Source organism: Lasioglossum baleicum, chromosome 11 (assembly GCF_051020765.1).
Source record: "Lasioglossum baleicum chromosome 11, iyLasBale1, whole genome shotgun sequence".
In the NCBI taxonomy this organism is placed as follows: Eukaryota; Metazoa; Arthropoda; class Insecta; order Hymenoptera; family Halictidae; genus Lasioglossum; species Lasioglossum baleicum.
This window is the reverse complement of record NC_134939.1, coordinates 9,498,952-9,519,152: the sequence shown is the minus strand read 5'-3', so window position 1 is coordinate 9,519,152 and position 20,201 is coordinate 9,498,952. Positions and strand designations below refer to the sequence as shown.

Genomic DNA, 20,201 nt, shown 5'->3' with positions numbered 1-20,201 from the left:
TCTTGAAAACTATTAAATGCAACATTGGACTTTAACTGTATACTATTATTGATTCTTTTTATTTCAAACATTGTTGGAAAATTCCTTGGAATCACAAATACTTATGGGTATATTATCGCAAACTTAGAATGTGCGAAACCTACCAGAGACTAAATTTATAAATTATGTCAGTGGAATTTTATAGGAAAATTTCAAAAGTCCGAACCTAATCATTTCACGGAAAAAAAGTGTAACGGAAATATAAAATTTTTATGAAATTACCCTTTATTACTGGCTTGTGCTTTGTAATTCGGAATATGGCGTATAGTATATCGCATAAAATCTGCACACTATTCGTTGCCCATATTATTAAAACAGTACAGTGTACATTTAATTGTATAATTGCTATAATTACATAAAACGCTCGGTCTACTCGTTACCCATATTATTAAAACAGTTCGGTGTATATTTAATTGCATAATTGCTTTAATTGCACAAAACTCGAAGTCCACTCATTAGCCATATTATTAAAACAGTTCACCGTACATTTTTTTATTATATGCCATAAAATTTTCTTTGCTGCAACGGTGGCGTCACTCTTTCCCAAAATACATTTCAAAACGAAATCAAAACGAAATCAAAACGAATAGAGCCTTGGTGAAGAATTATGCCTAAATGACCGGTAATTAAGTAACGGGGGAGAGCGATCATTGGGGCTGAGGATCAGAAAGAATGTAACGTAGATGGCGCCAGGGATTGAAACTGCTCCCTAAATATCCACCAATGTTGAGAAAATTTATACATATAGTTTAACGATGAGGGACCATTTTTCAACAAAAAAATTGCTATTCTTCTACGTGATGCTCCGACGAAGTTATACAATATTTTCTGTCCGTTTTTAAATAAAAAATGTTCTCCTGTATTGAAAATGCACATCTGAGTGGCAGCAGTACAATTTGTTAATTCCGAAGTGGTTATCGACCAATCACCTAAAGAAATTAAAGAAACTCGTGCAACACAGTAGTGAGAGTGAGCGTACAGAAATTTTGTTGGGCTCACGAAAGGCCTCAGGATAAAATAACAGGATTAAACATCGTGCATTCCGCATGCAACAACCTAACAGTCCAGAAATTACAGGCGAAACATCTCGAAATTCCTGGATCGTGGCTGCACCGCGACCGCGGGAAACGAAACCGAAAGAAAATTAACGACTAGCGTGCCGGGCTTATCCGGCGGATATTAAATCTGGTAGCGAGACATTTCTCATGCGAAAAGTTTACACCGGTCTGGGCGGAAGCTTACCGCAGGGGCTGGTTTAAGGACTTGTAGCAGGTCGACGAAAGCGGAAGGCGAAAACTGTTCGAAGGTGATGGGAAAAGAGAGGGAGAAGAAAAGTGGAGGTACGGAACGAGAGGTCGCGGGACGTCGATGTCGGCGACGACGGACGTCTGTACGTAGGTGCGCGAAAGAACGAGGAGAAAGGAAGGAGAGAGAGAGAGGGAGAGAGGGAGAGTCGGAGGAGGAGAAGGAGGAGGAGAGAAGAAAGCCGAGGGGGTATATTATGCTCGCTAAAGTAATGTTACCAACTCGAGAACTGGCGAACTAGCCGACAGTAAAATCCATTTTATGTCTGCCTCGTAAAGCCAGTCAAATGAAACCCGGGGACTTAGTTTTCATACGTGCATCCACCCCCCATTTCGCCCCGGCCAGGCAGACCCGGTTTCCTGCTCTCCACCGCAGCGGGGATGGTCGTCATTGACTTTTTCGAAAGTCTAGACACGCCGGTTCCTCTTCACGGTTCTACTCCCTAGGTTTCTCGCTGATCTTTCCGGACAATATTTCACCTACATAACCAAATCCCCCGCCCTTGAGACCCCATCCACCCCCGACCGCGATTCTAGGACTATCCGATGAATAAGCTTCGATATGCTCGCGTAATAACAAAAGGATTTCACAGAGATTCCCGGGATACGAACTGAATCGAGGATATCGATTCAATTTTCATTTGACGCCTTGATGAGTTTGTGCGACGAAGATTCTGTCAACGGCTTGAGCGGATTTGCGCGATACCGATGTATTTTGATTTGCGAAAGTGCTGGTACTGTACGAGGTGTGATCAAAAACAAACCGGATTCTGTTTCCATGTGAACGTAGAGGGTAGAAATGTCGGAGACCAAGGTTCTGACCAATACTTGAAAAATCAAAAATTCAAGAAATTATCAAAGACTGCTATAGCCTCTACAAGTAATCTAATGATGTTAAGAGGGTCGTGCAGGTCAAAAAAATCGAAGGAACTATGAAAGAGGTGGACTAGAAAAGCGTGTAGAGGGCTGATGGAAAGGGAAACGCCGGGGAAAAGGAAGCCGGTTAATAGGTCTCGTAACGAGTCTCGTAACGCTTATGCGAGACGACCCCATCAAATGTTATACATATTTAACCTACCGACGTTGCGCGGATTATTATTTCCACTCGTAAAGCAAACCGGTCGAACGGTCGACTGTTACTTTGACGCCGCTTTCGTTTAGCGGGAGGAGGATCATTGGCATTATTTCTCCCCGCGATATACATACACAAAGACAAATATCTACACGCGTCTACCGATACATTGTGCATACGTATATGTACACGTCTGTGTACATGTATGTATATTTACATTACGCATTCTTCGAATCCCGTTCTGGTTCACCGCCTTGTCCCGCGGCTTTACGATTCGTCCTGTTTTCATGACTTTCCAACTATCGTCGGAGATATGAAACGGCCGTCTCTCTTTTTCATTTCTTTCGCTGTTCGCAGCAGCGAAAAGTAAACTTTCTTACGCGATTTTACGCCTTTTTATAAACCTCCCCATCGGCCTGCAGAATGATTAATTTTTTGTTTTTTTTTCATGGTTATCGTCCCGCCGGATCTTTATGCAACCGTTCCCCTCCCGAGAACCGAATAAGAAAAGTCGACACGATTTTGTGTTCTGAGCCGAGGACGTTTTACTGGCGATCGTAAAAATATGCCGGTTGTACGTGTAATATGCATCGGTAAATATATTCGTATCTTTGTCCGACTAAATGTTATCGTGGTGGTGCGACGGAATGCTACAAATGCATAAACGCGCTCCGCTGCTGTCCGGTTATCGCATTTCCCTACCGCGTGTCCACGGGTAACAGTCAGTCGTCTCTCGTTTAACTATTCCGTATTCGAAATGTTTATATGTCCAATTATGTATACCTGCATCGTTGCTCGAATACCTAATGGATTTCTGTTTCAGTGCTGCCCGCTATTAGCTGAATACTACTATTTAATATCGTAATTAACTTCTTTTCTTTTACGAGAAGTATTTCATTTGGAGACATTGGATTTTCGGTAATAAAAGTAATTATTAATCGAGCTGACAATAAACACTTTCACTTCCTCGTTAAATAAAGGGAAATAGTGTTGATAAGTGAACATTCTCGGAAAATATTTTAATATTTAATCGTTTCTTTGACTCGTTTTTGAGCCTCGTTATCGCCGACGATTTTCCATAGAATAATATTAGCATGTACTGCGACGTACATTATATAATTATATCGATCGACTCAATTAATATGCACCGAGAATCATTTCTTTACTGGGTAATTGTTATTGCAGTTTACATATTACAGTTGCAGTATACATAAACTATTACACGGGGCCGGCTATACGACCGTATAATTAATAACATAACTTCTCGGCGATCAAACCAGAATAATAAATAATAAAACTGATTACCGGGGTGGACGACTTCTAGTTCTCGAATCGTAAACTATATTAGCAGTTAGTTGCGAGGAATGCCGATAAACAGTGTGTGCGCGTGTGTGTCTATTAAAAGTTATACTTGGAAACAATATATCGATTTACGATTTGGAAATTTATACATATAAATAGGACAGTTTTATTATTCGAAAGGTATTTAGAACTTTTCGATATATTTTCTCGCGAACTTCTACCACCTGTAGATATAATCGATCTGAAAAATTATGATAATTAAATGTCTTAGCTATTGGAACAAAAAATGGTAACACGAATACCAACGATATTCATAGCTGTTAGGTGGCTTTCAAGTGGCACAATATACATAGAAAAATGTTTCCTTAACGTAACCATTTTTTTTGCGAGTCCTTGAAATGACTTATTCACGTTTTCATAAGTGGTTAAATGGATTGATTACAAATTCTTTAATTCAGGGATACAGAGATTGTAAAGATACATTCACGATGAATTTATTTCTTTGAGCAATTATTCAGAAAAACTTTGAAAAACACGTTTTCATATTTTATTCAGAAAAAGATTGAAAAATACGTTTTTCAGATTTTATTCACAAAAAAGTTTGAAAAACATGTTTTTTATATTTTTATAGAGTAAAATTGTCTCAACACTTAGCAAAACAAATTAATTACTACGCACCGAAAGAGCACCGCGTGCGGTGCCTTACAAAGATAACAAATGTCTTATTTAGGCTTTGTGAAATTTCTATTATACCTGCTTAAATAATAAAAATTGTTCGATCAATTCCAATTGAGAGATCTTTATGATTACAATAATTATAAAATATGTAATCGAATAGAGCTAAAATCAGTCACTTGATCGTTGTAAATTCAGTGTTAATATCAATATCGAGTAAGTCGCAATTTAAAGAAAACGAACATTGTATCGTATTACCATTCTGCAATATTGAAGTTAGAATACAGCCTTTTTAAGAACTATCGCGAACACACAGTTCATATTCTATTATTTTAAAGTGGCCTTCTCCCGGCCATGACGTGCCCATAAAATCATGATTTATAACTATGCCGCCTCGGAAACTTTTTATTACGTGCTCGATGTTTCAGCGAAAGAATCGTTGTCGTTGCACGTTAGCGAAAGGTAAAAACAAAATCATGGAAATATTCAAATGGCCAACCTTCGCGCAATCCACGTGGCATATTTTTACTCTTTTTCGTATTTTACATGCAACGACAAGTACGCTCCGAAATTTATGAAACAGTTGAAACCTTCTATTTGTGCAAAAGAAAAATACTGAAGTGTTTATCGTTTTCTGATGCGTTCTTTGTACCTATATTTTGAACGTTGTTAATAATCGAGATTACGTTCCGTCCACCCTGTATATTATTGCGAATTTCGTGTAAAGTAATGGGTCTAGAATGTATGCAACTGACTCTTGTAATCCAAGAACACTGTTGGCCAAAAAGAAAACGGGGTTTTTGCATCAAAAAGGCCGAGGTTTCATTCAGATGCCAATCACCTAAGATCCCGGCATTAAGAGAGACGCAAGGATCGCGTGCAATTTACAAGGGAATCAACTGGTCGCAAGTACCCTCTCTCGCGATAAGTAATCTCGGGGCTCAACCCCTTCTCCCGGTGGTGCTCAACGGGCAAACATATACAAACAAACTGTTCCGAAGCAGCTTGGTGCAGGCAGCCGATTGCCAAACGTTTTCCGATGGTTTCCAATTCGCAAGAGAAAAGTCAGAGCAGCCTCGTACACCTTCGAAGCGGAGGACCTGGTCAACCGCTTTCTCGACGGAAACTTTCATACGGCGGATGATCTAGGCAGGTCCCGCGACAGCTCGAAAAGCCGTAAAAGGAGGTCTACGGAGAAGAAGACACATTCAGGCACGTAGCTAAAATGGAAACGGCCACGGTCGTTGCGGACATAGTGGGTGGAAGTTTATCGTCTGCCGGTAAGTGCTTCGCAGGTTCTCACTTCTACCCCGTCCGCGTTTCCATCTAAGGGGTGGGAGGCCCATAAAATCACTGCGAATACTTCAAATAATACCGATCTGGTGAGCACAGCCAGCCGAAAGGTAAGATCGCTCGCGGTCCAGGGGCTTATCTTTCTAACGTTATCCGTTTATTTTCGCGTAATGTGCCGCTTTCGAAACACTACGCTGCGACGAAACACAGCACCGACTTAAGCCGAATTTACATCTTTTCGCCGCGGATCATCGCGGATGAATCATCGATGGTGGGTATACAGCATCAAAACCGTTGCGATCAATGTTCCTCGTCGAATAAACCTCAAGAATGTCTCAGACATTCCCAGTTAAAATATGTAACACTAATTTTAGTAAGTCTGACTTCAGACAGATGAAACTACTTGTACTTCAGACATTGTGTATAAGCTCGATTACTTCACATTGACCTTCTCCGCCTGTACAATATTCTAACAGGGAAATGACATTAACCTTTTAAGACCTGACTGTACTTTATGCTTCGACTTATTGCAAAACGCTGGTGAAAAAATACTTGGAACCCAGCTGGTACTTAGAATTACTACCTCTTCAATTTTTGAAACATTAGTGAAACTGACCAGTTCAAAATATTTTAGTACGTGAACGTACAGATTGTGAAGATTTATGGGTAATTATTCAATGGGTCTATCTCATGTGCAACCATTCTTGGTGAACAAACAAAGCTAAACGGAAAATGGTACAATAGCTGGTCGTCTGGTAACAGCATGGATCAATAAATGTCGGTTAATTTCGCTGATGCTCGTCCTTCTTGCCAGTCGTAGATCGGTCTGCGAGGCAAACAAGCCCGTGACGACCAATCCGCGAGGCGAATGTATTCCTTCTAGTTTATGTTTCCCTCGTTTATCGTCGTGGCTCACGTTCGATCGGCGCGGGCCATCGTCCGGGGCTGAACGGGTGCGGAGCGGAGCGGAGAAGAGAAGCATCCGAGCTTGAACGACGGACGAGAGGAAAATCGAGGCGATTCCTTGAACGCGGGTGGCCGTTCTTTTTGGTCGGTCATGGAACTCGATTATAGTCCATGAGGAGAGATCAGTAGGAGGCGGGGTTCTTTTCATTAACGAGAGGAGAACGCATACCCCGGCCTCTGGACCCCAGTGGCTTAGCCTCCACCAGAGAGGTAGGTGCTCGACAGACGTCGTATTTCATAGAGGCCCCGACTGTATTTTCGCGCATATGACTTTAACTGTCGATGCGGACTTCGCTTGTATTTCTTCTCAAGTTTTACTGGCGCTAGGTCGACCGCTCTGAGCCGTAAACGTCAGTCCCCGGCTAAAGCCCTGCACGCCTGCTTGTCAGGTTCCTGCCTTCTTCAACCTCCTCTTCTCCTTTGCCTGCGCGCCGTCTCTCCCTCGTCTACTTCGGGAACACGCCGGCCAATGCCCAGAACCGTCCGATGGTTTAGCGACTAAACTTTACCCTGTGGCCACAGGCCGAGAGCCGCGTACCGCTCGTTCATGACCGAATCGCCTTCGATCACGGCCGATACTCCTCGATCGAACACTTTCAACGTCTCTCTCCCCCCCCCCCCCTCCCTACGGTTTCTGACTTCCACGGTTTCCCTTGCGTTAAGGCGTTGCGGTAATTATTATACTGTGGATCTATATGCATTTTTGGCTTATGGAAATTATAAAAAAATGTTGGATTATAAAATTCAATTGAATTTAGTACGAGTTTTATTTGTTTTGGATCTGCGAAGGCTGTTTCCATTAAAAATAGGATTCTATTTCATTCCACGTTCTTATAAGTTGTCTATAAAAATTGGAAATTGCATAAACATCTGCAGTCTAATAGTTATTATTAATTCGTTTAGGTAATGATTAGTATCCATGCAATTTTTTTCGTAGAAGCTAAGTGTACTTTTAGTGTTTTTAAAGATCTCTCCAAACTGGACATGCATATAGACGTATGAAACTAGAGTCCATTTACACATCTGCAATAATAATCGAAAGGAGCATCGCATATCGAGGGAAGAATCGGACGCACGAAGGAGACAAAGGAACCTCGTAGAATCGCGTTCGGATATCACGGGCGAACAAAGAAACAGCGCGGGACGCCGAAAAATATAACAGTTTTCAAGAAATTCTGTTTCCAGCAACGGGGTCAGGACGGGGAGAGGTTTTAGAACCCACCGGAAAACGTCGGTACCCGTAGCGTCTCGAGACTTCATTAGAGATGCAATATGGCACGGTTTTTGCCGGGCAACCGAAGGGAACTGGCTACGTGCGAGAGAGCGGTCGGTTGCTTTCAAAAAAGTTACGACGAGGTTTTATGGGGGTTTAATTGTAGCCCGCGACTGTGGTTAGAAAGTAGTAAAACTCCGTTTGCCAAGAGTGCCTGGCAAGTTAATTATTGCTTTGTCTTGAAAATTGCGCCTCCATTCTTAAAGAATAGGGGCGACGATCGCCGCCAAGGCCGACCGGACTTTCGTACAATATTTTCCACCCTGTCATCATAGTTGTCCTCGAGTTTCTCACAACCGAATGACAGTTTCTCTGCGGACCAATGCCGGCTACAATCCTTCTGTTCTTGATACAAGCGTTCCATATCGACTTTTTATTCCATGCGCTGCAATGAACATCAACCAAGCGTGTCACATATCTTTTTTATAGTCCTTGGGGAACGAAACCACCCTTGGTATATTGGGGTGGAGTGAAAATTTAATTACGTTGGGAATTATTACCCCACAAAACAATCGAGATAAACACAGATGTTCCTCCTCGAAACTTCTCCATTAAAAACTAATGAAGCGTAAGTTGAATGTCGAAAACGTTCAAATGGCACCATTTTATACAGATGCACGTTTAGTAGTACAATTTGGAAAATCGGAAAGGTAAAATCCAATTCTTTCATAAACTGCCAGTCAATATGTCTGTGTATCGCGCACCATTTCCACTTACGACGCAGTAGAAAGATTTTATTACACTTCACCTACTATGGCGAACAAATTGTGTCACAAACGGTGTACCGTGTTCAAATCTAACAAATAAATAACGATTTGTACAGGGTGAATCTAAAATTGTACACTATTCAACAACAAAAGGATCAAGTAAGCGATACTTCAGAAAGAATAACATTGTAACCAACCCGTGTGTTTACTTGGAGGCACTTTTCCATCAATTCGAGCGATTACAAGGTCCGTGGCTGAAAATAAAGCAGACAAGGGACGAGAAAGTAAGAAACCTATCGTGGTGCACGGAGAGACAGTCGGTCCGGTCGGCCGGAGGGTTGGTTTTGCTTTTCGCGCTAGTGAGAGCAACATCAATGTAATCAGGCAGGTCGCTTAGAGCGGACTTAACGACGATCGTAAACGTGGTTCGCTTTACAGCTCGCGGTGTTCGTGTGCTTCGTCGTGCGTTTGTTTTTCTCTCTCTCTCTCTCTCTCTCTCTCTCCCCTTTTCTGCGAGCGTTCCACCGTTCCTCCGGTTCTTTTGCACGTCTTCCTGTTCTCCTTCTTGGCCAACGTGTCCCCCGACTTACTCAACCGCTTCGCCGGTGCGGAGCGGAGCTGTGCGGCGTCATCGCGAAGTCGTAAGTGAGACGCACCCCAGACTCTAGCTTATTTTACTCCAACCGTAGTAAACTAGCCGACTTTATGTGACAGACACTACCGAAGTCGAAACCGTCTCACGACTCACAGACCCGTGATCCCACGAGAACACGCCGGAACTGGCGGGCTCATCTTTGTCTCGGGTCGTAAACGTTTCGAATACCGTGCACAGGGACAGAAGAAACGCTGTCCGAACGGAAGGACGAGAGAGAAAGCGAGACAGAGACCGTTCCATCATTAAAACCGATCGACAACAGTAATCTAACCGTGTATCTATATTGTCTGTCGCGACAAAGTGTTCCACCCGTGTCCAACCAATTAAATTTATCATACCCGGCCGCTTTTTTTAATGCGTTCTCTTGCCTGTTACTGTTTAACCGAAACTGTAGCCGAGTGAGAATATGAGATAAGGTGGAAACGCGAGGTTAAAAGATTTTAACTTGTACAAGGTGCTAACAGATTTGACAACTACCGTATTAATTATTAGTAGACTGCGGATCTTTGCAATTTTACTGTTGGCTAAATTTAATGAACAATTTCAAGCTACGTACATTCATATTTTACTTAAAACTATATTCTGCAAGTCTAATATTTCAAGCACTCCATCACAGCCAACTTGAACTTGACTTTCAAGCAAGTAATAAATGACGGGCGAAGTGTTAACTATCAGTGGACTGTCGCTGTTGAGCATAATCAGTTAAAACTACAATTGATTAACGTGCTTCCCAGCACCGTCACATATCTAACCACGACCTCGTGTTTTGCAACCGTCGCACGTGGAGTTGCATTTCAACAATCAAGGACTTTCTTATATTTTCAATATTCCTTTGAACAATTTCCGTCAGTTGTTTTACAGAACCTCGAATTCGCGTGAATACACGAGCATCACAGCGTGTATCATCGCGAAGCCGATGAAACCACTGTGTAATTACGATAGATAGTTCAATATTTTCGAACAAAATAGAACAACTGTTCCACCGGTGTAACCGCAGACGATTAAAGAAAATCACCTTTAGCTCCTTTAAACAGACGGTTGCGGTAACTCGGTTTCCTCTCGTTCGCTCTGTCTCGTAGCTTGCCCGTGAAGGAAAAATGCCAGTGCGGTAACATCCTTTACGACTGGAGATTTACTGACTCTTTTCCCTCTTTAAACAGAACATCAATGTCGTCTATAAACGAGATGAGATTGACCTATCGTATCTCTCAGCAGAATCTTTCGGCAGAGTAGTACTGTTAGATCTTTAAACTTGGCCGCAGTCCAACAATATCCCCCCGCGTCCCGGACATACGTGATTCATCGTCTTTATGTCAAATGGAATCGCTTAATGCAATTCGTCTACAATTTCGCAACGAAACTCGCTTCAAAACCGTCATGTCCAGTCACGATTATTCCTCACTATTCCCTGCCTATCAATTTCAACTTCAGATGATTTTACTTCCAGTTACATAAAAGATGGAACACCTAGTATATTGAAACTAAGCGTATTTCGTTATTATTGTTCATAAGATGAAGAGGATATACAATTTAAACTAAAAATGAAAGTGATCCACCGAGGTATTATGGGTTACATTTCACGAGTAAAAGCAAGACGATTGTCCAAAATCGTCAAGAGTACGCCAGGAGTACGAGTATTCCGGGTAGCAACGACATCTGCTACTAGCTTCATCAAGGCCGCAGCTAGCATTAGAGTGGGCGCACAAAGCAGCTCGAGGAAATAAATACGGTCTCGACTTTAACGATGACAACACTATAAAGAAAGAATCGAATTTCCAAGTACCTCGTCACCCTACGTGCTGGCTTCGTACGCGATCCTCGTTGATTAGTTTCTTCGTCGAGCGTTTCCAGAGATTTACATCCACTGAGGAAATTAAATGCTATTGCGTTGACGACAATTAGTCGATTGATTGCCTTTCATAAAGCATTCGCAGTGATATTTGTAGAGTTTCTATTCCTGACAGCGGATTTTTTGCATTCATGGCAAAAATTAGTAGATGTAATTTAAAACAATAAAAACATTGGAAAAATTTAATGTATTATTTTAACTATTAAATATATTAACCCTTATACGATCTTCAGGGTGAAAATTCACCCATTTACTATTTCCACATACTGTAAAATGATTGATCCCTTTATGTCTATGTTGTGAAATGTATTTCTTTAAAATGTGACGTTACAAATGGGACATAATTTGTTGATTTCACGTGTAGAGCAAACATGAATGAATTATTATCCTAGTCTCTTTTATGCAACTATTCTTGAAGAGCGTATGAGGGTTAAGAAAGGAAATAAATTTGTATTTCACTCCAGAGTCTGATGTAACTTACGTAAAAATATTGTATTTTGCATAAAGATTCTCGCTGTCTACTTATTTATTTACGAAGAAGTTACGAACGCAATTCGACCCAGCTGAGTAGGAAGTTTAATTACATCATTTTATGTGAAATTCACTAATGATTAAGCTACAAATGCTTGGCTACTTAGAACGTCTCTGAACTCAATGGAAAAGTGAATATGAATTTTATAAAGGAAAATATAAATTTTGCATTCATAACAACACTGCAAAGCATCGCAGTGTTCCGTCCAGTTCGAAACGGTTTCGGATTGGTTTTCGCACGACTAGGAACAGAGTATACTATAGCGTAGCCACTAATAGCTGCTAATACACACCGGACGTTCGATTCCCGTCACACGCCGATGTGCATTTTGCGGTTATTCATTCTACCCTTTATGTGAAAACAGTAATTAAAGAACAACTACCGCTGTGTTACACCGGCGGCAGTGTATTATGTCTACATACATATGTCAACTAGCCATTAGGCGTGGGTCACTACGGGTGACGATGTCTATTCGCGAGTATGCGAGTACTTGCGGCGTCGATGTAATGGTGGAATCCGCGTTAAGTATTTTCGCCTGAAATTATTTCTGTCGCGTGCGCCGTGCCGGCCAGATTTGATTTACCCTTGCGTACGGTTGGCGATCTTGATTCGACGCTTCGTGTGAAAAGTCAAGTCCTGCTTATTATTGGAACAGACGTGCAGTAGAAACAGCCAATGACACTTTATTTCCGGTCGTTCGAAATGACCTGAAGAAATAACTAACAAAATATGCTGACACTTAATCGTATCATATATAATAATTACGACAAATTAAAAACTTGCACATATTAATACTCATCGTAGATAAACAACTACAGTACTCCAAATAAAATAATAGAAACACTGCAAAACATCTTAAAATATTCTGCTTGTGATAAATTTGACAAATTCTGCAGACTTCACAGAGTTTACAGAATATTTATCATGCGTTAAATAATTATTAATTGTGAGTGTATGTTATTAATGTTATTAAACGTATAGTATATTTGTACCGTGTATGCATAAAAACTGTAGTTTAGCAATAATTGTTTAGCGAATAAGAGCTTTGACTTGATGATTGAAAAAGATCCGGCGATGGCGATATCAATTGTAAGCGATCCTTCAATAGCAATAGCGACAGTCCACAATAAAAAGAAAGCTGTAAAACAGGAGCCCTTAAAAGCGAAAGCAGAAAAGAAAGAAACGGAAGAAGGGAATAAACGGAAGTTGAAGCACAGTTTGCTAGTCCGAACAGCGCGGTCTGGTTAGCTCTTGAAAGGAAGGGCATTTTATAGGTTAGAATCAGTTTTATGTGTGCCAGATTTCCTATTACGACCCCAACTTCGAGCGCTCCAGACGACAGAGGAGCTTCTAGAGAGAACTTTATGTCCTAAAACGAAAACTAATCCTTCACCCGTATTTCTCCGAAGAACCATAATCGTCTCTCGTCCGTCGATTGACATCAGATTCGGCCCAAGGACTTCGCATCGGCAGGAGACTTCCTTTGAAAATCATTTCAGCAAAGAAATATAATCATTTGGAACATGATCACTTCTTGCTTCATAATACACACTTACATGCATTATAGATCAAATTTACTCTTAGTTCTTCTAGGTTTCGACTCGTTTTAGAAAATTAAAATTAATTGTTCGCGAGTTTGAATAATCGTTCTCTCGTAATACTAATGTCGCGACATTTGCACTCGGGTCAACATTGCAAAGCGGGTTTGTATCATCGGGATTACGACGAATTTCAACAAATTTTAAGACAAACGACTCGATGGGAGCGAAAGCATTCTTCGCGACTCGTGAGCGACCTCAAGAACAAAAACCACAGAAGTTATTCGAGTATATGTGAGGTTTGTCAAACGGGTCCGATCCAAAGGAAACATTCACAGATTACCTCATCACGGGACTTTTGCTCGTGTGAGCGTGACTTGCGTGCTGTCGACCGATTTTCTCTTCTCGCTCGTCGAAAACGTATCGCGTGTCAAACGGATTGAACGTGTCTGGTTTAAAAGTATTTCGCTCGATGAAATGATTCCTCGCGTTGTCGGATATCAGAAAAATCGGTGAGCAGTTCCGATGCTGTTCTTGTCCAATACTATCAAAATTCGACGAGTTTGAACGCTGTTCTTGTTAAATATTATACAAAAATTTGACTCACGAGAAACAAATTTATTGACAAGAATAGTTCAAGGCTAAATTACTTCGTGGAAAGTTGAAGGTTGACATTCGACATTTAAGGTGTCCGAGTAAAATTGAAGTTCATGGAGTGCAAGAAGGCTTACCGATGCTAGCAGAAGGTTCTGGAAGGCTCTCAGGTCTGAGTGGTACTCTAGTAGCAGGTATATGAGAATTCAGCGTATGAGGATGGGGCCCTAAGTCGATAGCATTCGTAGGCGGTGTACCTCCTATGTAGGGCACTTGTCCCTCATATGTTGGCGCATCTGTAGATCCAGCGTATCTGGTACAGCAATACCGACTAGATGGAAGCATGCTGAAATCATTCCAGATGGGCATTGTACGAATCTCGTAGCTACCTGCAACGAAAAAGAAACATCAAATTAGCATCATCTCTTTCAACATTGTAACACGTCTCATCAACATTAGAAGTACAGGACCTATCACAATGATAGGTACCAAGATACTGATTTTTTACTTCTCTTTTGAATTCAACGTATCCATCAATACCTATGTACAGGAATCTATATTTGCATAAAGGTGTGTGTGTGTGGACACGTCAAGTAAATATCATCGTTTATTAAACCAGTAAATGGGTCACCACGGCGAGGGTGCATATTTCCTGTACTCCCTCATTATGTCTTATTTGCCTCGTGCAAGGGAATTAAGTTAATTAATTCCGCGAAAAATTTGAAATTGAAGCTTGCTACCGTAGTTTTTGCTTAAATAGATGTTTGATGTTCGCGAATTAAAATCGAAATCGAGCCCAGTCGACATAATGGGGATTTGACCACGAATCGAGCATCATCAAAGAGGATTCCGAGAACAATGCACCCAGAATTCACGTGGTTCATAGCCAATAGAAATGCAACCATCGGCATCAAGATGGCCGACCCCTCGAGGCGTGGTTTTCACAAGGCCGTACAAATAGCAGATCCTGTTGAATCTGCCACCCTGTCACATCACATAACCACGGGTTCGCTTGTCGATCGAGCTTTGCCATCGTTCTAATCATTGCCGTTCATACCTCCCTATTTGCCAGACCCGCTCCGGGAAAATTAATTAACATAGTTAACAGTAACGAAGTTGACAGTTGGCGCACCGGGCCGACAGTGCCAACACGCGTCTATATAGGTCGCGCTCTGATTGGTCCGTGTTTTTCGTGAATAAGTCCTGAACAAAGCCGCGGACGCCATATTAGCAAAGAATCATCATTTTTGTAAAGTCGCTTCAAATGATCTGAGATACCTCCCATTTCCGGATGTTGAAGGAATTTCAAGACACCTTGTAGGTTCCGAAAAAATGCAAGGAACTGAGTGTCATCTCTGGCGTTGACGTATTTAGAAACTTCCTCTTTTATTGGCTTGGTCTTGGCCCTTTCAATATTTTGGTGGAGGTTGCCTTATTCATGTGCCTTCGCTAACATCATTATCCATGTTTTACACATTCACCTTTTATTTATTGGTGTTTTAAGTATTATATTTTCCAGACGAGGTCGCTCTGGGTGGAACGAACTATGATCTTCAGGTGATGAGAGAATGGTACTCGTGATTGTCCTGCATCTTCCAGGCGATCTTCGAGCTCAACGAGTTTCGTGGTCAAGGATAGTTATTTGCTTTTCGTTATTTTGCTTTTCAAGAATATGGAGAACCGCAATCACAACGCAATTGGGCAGAATCCAGGAATTGTATCGGAATTTTGGCAGATCGGCAGCCTCAAAGGCATAAGTCTACGGCAGTTATTCGTCAAGACTGTCACCAAAGCGGAAATATTTCCTTGATGTAGTAATTTATAACGTGCGTGTTGCCGCTTATAATAGGAGGATTGAACCGGGAATGTTGTACTTATTTTGTACAACGTCCCCGCGACAATGGCAGCTCAAACAGATAACAGAATTTCGAAATTTGTGAACGAGAAACGCTACAAAAAGGTCTTTTGATTAATTCGATTTCACAACGTTAACGTTAGAACTCAATTTATTATTTCGAGTCTCCACATGTGACTGATGGGCGGAAAATACAAAATTACAGTCTAACACGGTTGTAACAATGAATCTGAAAGATTAATGTTGTTTTTTTTTTTTTAATTTGTCATTTGTATTACTTATACTAGTCATAATTGTTGAAATGAATAGATTTAGTAGATCTGCTGAGAGTCTCTCCGATCCACCAATATATCTCCGTCGTAAATATGCATTATCGAAATCGATTCGATAATTATCTTCCAGTTGTTGAACTGTAAAATCAAATCTTCGAGACGAGTGACTATTTTTCTCGATGGAATTCGTTGAAAGCCGTTCCATTATTATTCCATCGCGATAAAAGTTTCAATTGAATCGCGGTAAAAACCACTTGCAATGATTTTTAGTACACTGTAGGAAATAATCGATTCAAAAATTTTATAAATCGTGTGATATCTTCAAGTTGGTATCAATTTCAGAATGAATGAAAGGATCTTGTCCAAAGTGGTACCCCAAAGAACGATTTTCGGGTGATAACACACTGGAGCAACAAAACGAAAGACTTCAATGATTTCTAGGAGTTCAATTGCGATCCTAAATTATTTACATATACAACATTACTGTATTAATCTGTCTATTTACATATTATATTGTTAACGTTACCACAATATAGACATTCTTAGTTTAGCAAAAACACCCGCAATCAATGGTAAACTGCAATAGTACTTATTATTGTTAGAAATTTTAAGATATAATACTCCACCTTGCAGTACACGTCTGTTAGCCTCTTCAAAATCGCCATTAGCACCCTTCACGATCACGTACACGTAAATCAGCATATGCCAAGGAACCTCGAAAAATTGCATAAGCCTGGTAGTCTGCAATAGTAGAAATTCTGGACTGTCAACTGTTAACAGAATAAACACAAAATATCTATTAAAACGACAATCGATCGCAGATTTACCGGTAACTTAAAAATAGCATTCTTGAACTTTCAAACATCCTTTGATCCGTTAGTCGGTGCTCATTCCATTACAATTTCGCGTAATCAACAATTAAAGAAAATTTTATATGAATATCTTCATTTTTGCATGGACAAAAGAGACAATAACGGCCTAGATGTCGTGTCATGTATAGTGAGTGCTGTTCTTGTTAAATATTATACAAAAATTTGACTCGCGAGAAATAAAATTGACAAGAGTAGTTCAAGGCAAAATTACTTCGTGGAAATTTGGAGATTGATGTTCGACACTTAAGCAGTCCCGACTAAAATTGAAGTTCATGGAGTGCAAGAAGACTTACCGACGCTAACAGGATGTTCTGGAAGGCTCTCAGGTACGACTGGTACTCTACTGGCAGGTATATGAGAATTCAGCGTATGAGGGCGGATCTCTAAGTCGATACCACTCGTAGGCGGTGTACCTCCTAAGTAAGGCAACTGTCCCTCATATGTTCGCGTCTCTGTAGGACCAGTGTATCCGGTACAGCAATACCGTGGAAGCGACCTGAATTCATTCCAGAACGACATTCTGCGAATATCGCAGCTACCTGCAACCAAAAAGAAACATCAAATTAGCATCATCACTTACAGCATTGTAACACATCTCATCAACATTAGAAGTACAGGACCTATCACAATGATAGGTACCAAGATACTGATTTTTTACTTCTCTTTTGAATTCAACATATGCGTCAATACCTATGTACAGGCATCTATACATGCATACAGGTGTGTGTGGACACGTCAAGTAAACATCATTGTTTATTAAACCAGTAAATAGGTTACCACGGCGGGGATGCATATTTCCTGTACTCCCTTATTATGTCTTATTTGCCTCGTGAAAGGGAATTAAGTTAATTAAGTCCGCGAAAAATTTGAAATTGAAACTTGCTACCGTAGTTTTTGCTGAAATAGATCTTTGATGTTCGCGAATTAAAATCGAAATCGAGCTCATTAATAACGATTCGAGATTCCCATTTGTCATAAGGGAATTCCGAGAACAGTGCACCCAGAATTCACGTGGTTCATAGCCAATAGAAATTCAACCGTTCCAGCATCAAGATGGCCGACCCCTCGAGGCGTGGTTTTACAAGGCCGTACAAACAGCAGACCCTGTTGAATCTTCCACCCTGTCACAACACATAACCACGGGTTCGCTTGGCGATCGAGCTTTGCCATCGTTCTAATCATTGCCGTTCATGCCTCCCTAATTTTCAGACCTGCTCCGGGAAAATTAATTAACGCAGGCGACGCTTGCACCTCGGCACTTTATCCACCCACCCTTTTCATTGCAAAGGTGAATATCGAATTTCAACAAAAACCTATTCATCAATGTACTCTACTATGGTTTACACAACTGCTCTGGTGCCCATTCAATTCTATGAGTATTTAGGAGTTCAGATGTATATAATGTGTGCTGGTCTATTGCAAATTTCACCCACGTTGCTCACAATCTTTAAACATTCACAATTCACTGAACTGTATGTAGGTCACCGACTAGTTTGGCTGAATAGTCAGTAAATCATACATTTTTCAGGACAAATAATGTGATCTCGATCTATGTCAAGACCTCTATACAAAGAAATGTAATACATATTGTCAGCAATAATTTCCTTTTTTTATCACTAGGCACAATCAGGATACAGTACCTTCTACAAAGATACCACATGCTCGCCCGAAACTGTCGTTCACTGTCATTCACCGAGCACGCTTTGAGATGCATTCCGCAATATCTTATTCCGACTTCCACGCCAATTCTTGTTTTGTTAAAATGCGGTTACTGCGAACGGGACCAATTCAGGACGAAGTATCCTCCATAATGCGACCAACCCAAGGATGGAACGGATCGCCTTTTGCTCTTTTAAAGTTCGCGGTTAACGGTGCACCTCGGCAAGACGTGTTTCCCGCCCGGTTTTCGACAACTTATGTTCGACATTACCGAACAATCAATCTCGCATCGTCTTTTCTTTCGGGCGAATTTGTACTCCCGCCGCCACGCTGCCTCTCTATTAAATTATCTCACGCTTCCAATGAGACATGTTCAATTACACTCCACGCGAGCCAACTTCATTTTCTCCCCCGGTGATCCTGACAGGAGTCGTGTCGTTACCTAAACGACGGTGACACCGAGATTTATGTGGCTTTATAACGTACGCGAATTTGCGAAGTGTATTCGCAATTTGTCCCGGAGTCGCTACATTTCTCGAATTTCGCGCGAACACGAAATAAATTATTACATGATCTTATATATTTTATCTCGCTCTAAAATTGAGAACTGGTAGCTAATAGACTTCCTATTGTCGATAGAAACAAACTTTCTAGGTGAAAAATATTAAATATTAAGAAAATGTTCATTATATGCAGGAATGTGAAGGGAATTAATTGCTCGTTGAGAACCAATAAATGCGTCAATAGTAAACACAATAAAGGACTTTTTTACCTTCATTATGAATATTTCATTACCACGTACGTACTGATTTATTTAATTACACATTTCCATCGCAAGTGCACGTAACGAAGAAATTGAGTCTCGTTTTATAGCGTTGTCAAGTTATTTACAACTTTGAACCATAAAACCATACTAATTTCTAATTGGGTGACAGGTGTAAACCATGCATCTAACTATGGTAGTAAAATTAGCGCAGCCATTGCAGGGTTAAAGGTGCGCCTAATGAAGATTAATAGCATGTATTGCGTATATCGTGTCTTGCGCGTCGTGATCCCCGCGTAAATTACCATCGACTCCGTATCATTATTCTTACCTTCAGCAAAATCTGCGACATCTTGTTCGACGAATTTCGTATTCCACGAACCGCAAAGGTACTGTTTGGATGCGTCAATAATTCATATAGACCCTGATGTGCATACATTCAAGTAAGCTATCGGTGAAGGTAATTTGACAAATGCGTGTATAATTAAGTCTTATCTCGAATTACCCGCTGCAAGAGAAAGCAAGTAGTCGATTGATTTATTGACTCGATATTTCTTCTCAACAAATAACGCGCGTTCGCATCTTCATTTTCGGTGTACGGTATCATTACATTTCAATGATTTTATCATGCGATTTCTGAATATCTTCCACTGATCCTGGTTGTACAAATGTTCATCCAAGAAAAATTATCAGGAAATTCCATTCCGATCAGATTTACAATAATTTCCCTGCACACGAGCTTCGTGGAACGAGAAACAAGCAATTGTACAATTTCTTGAGAAAAAACACCAGCTGCCACGATTCGCATTGCAACAGGAAAGGCGAAGCAGGCGAGGAAACCGAGGTGGAACTAACGACAAGTAAAACGCGCGAAAAAGGGGAGAAAGAAATATTCGTTCTCGAGAGAGAGATAACCGTATTGAGAGTTTTCGGTTGAAGGGGCAACCTTCAACGAATCTGGGAATTTATTTATTCTAGCCA

The 20,201-nt window shown here is 40.9% G+C and overlaps 1 protein-coding gene across 3 annotated transcripts in view; it reads right to left on the bottom strand.

Annotated features, from left to right (window-relative positions):
- Dsx (transcription factor doublesex) overlaps positions 1–20,201 on the bottom strand; it is a 104,431-nt gene that overhangs the window by 6,002 nt on the left and 78,228 nt on the right. Inside the window, exons 5-9 of one of the 3 annotated variants that reach the window (XM_076433705.1) lie at positions 17,092–17,337; positions 16,553–16,696; positions 13,937–14,188; positions 13,061–13,148; positions 10,302–10,436 (exon numbers count right to left, since the gene is read on the bottom strand). In XM_076433705.1, coding sequence (XP_076289820.1) covers positions 10,313–10,436; positions 13,061–13,148; positions 13,937–14,188; positions 16,553–16,696; positions 17,092–17,337 — 854 coding nt within the window. In that variant the 3' untranslated portion in view covers positions 10,302–10,312. The remainder of the gene's footprint in view (positions 1–10,301; positions 10,437–13,060; positions 13,149–13,936; positions 14,189–16,552; positions 16,697–17,091; positions 17,338–20,201) is intronic. The other 2 variants (XM_076433706.1, XM_076433707.1) reach the window with 2 other exon arrangements.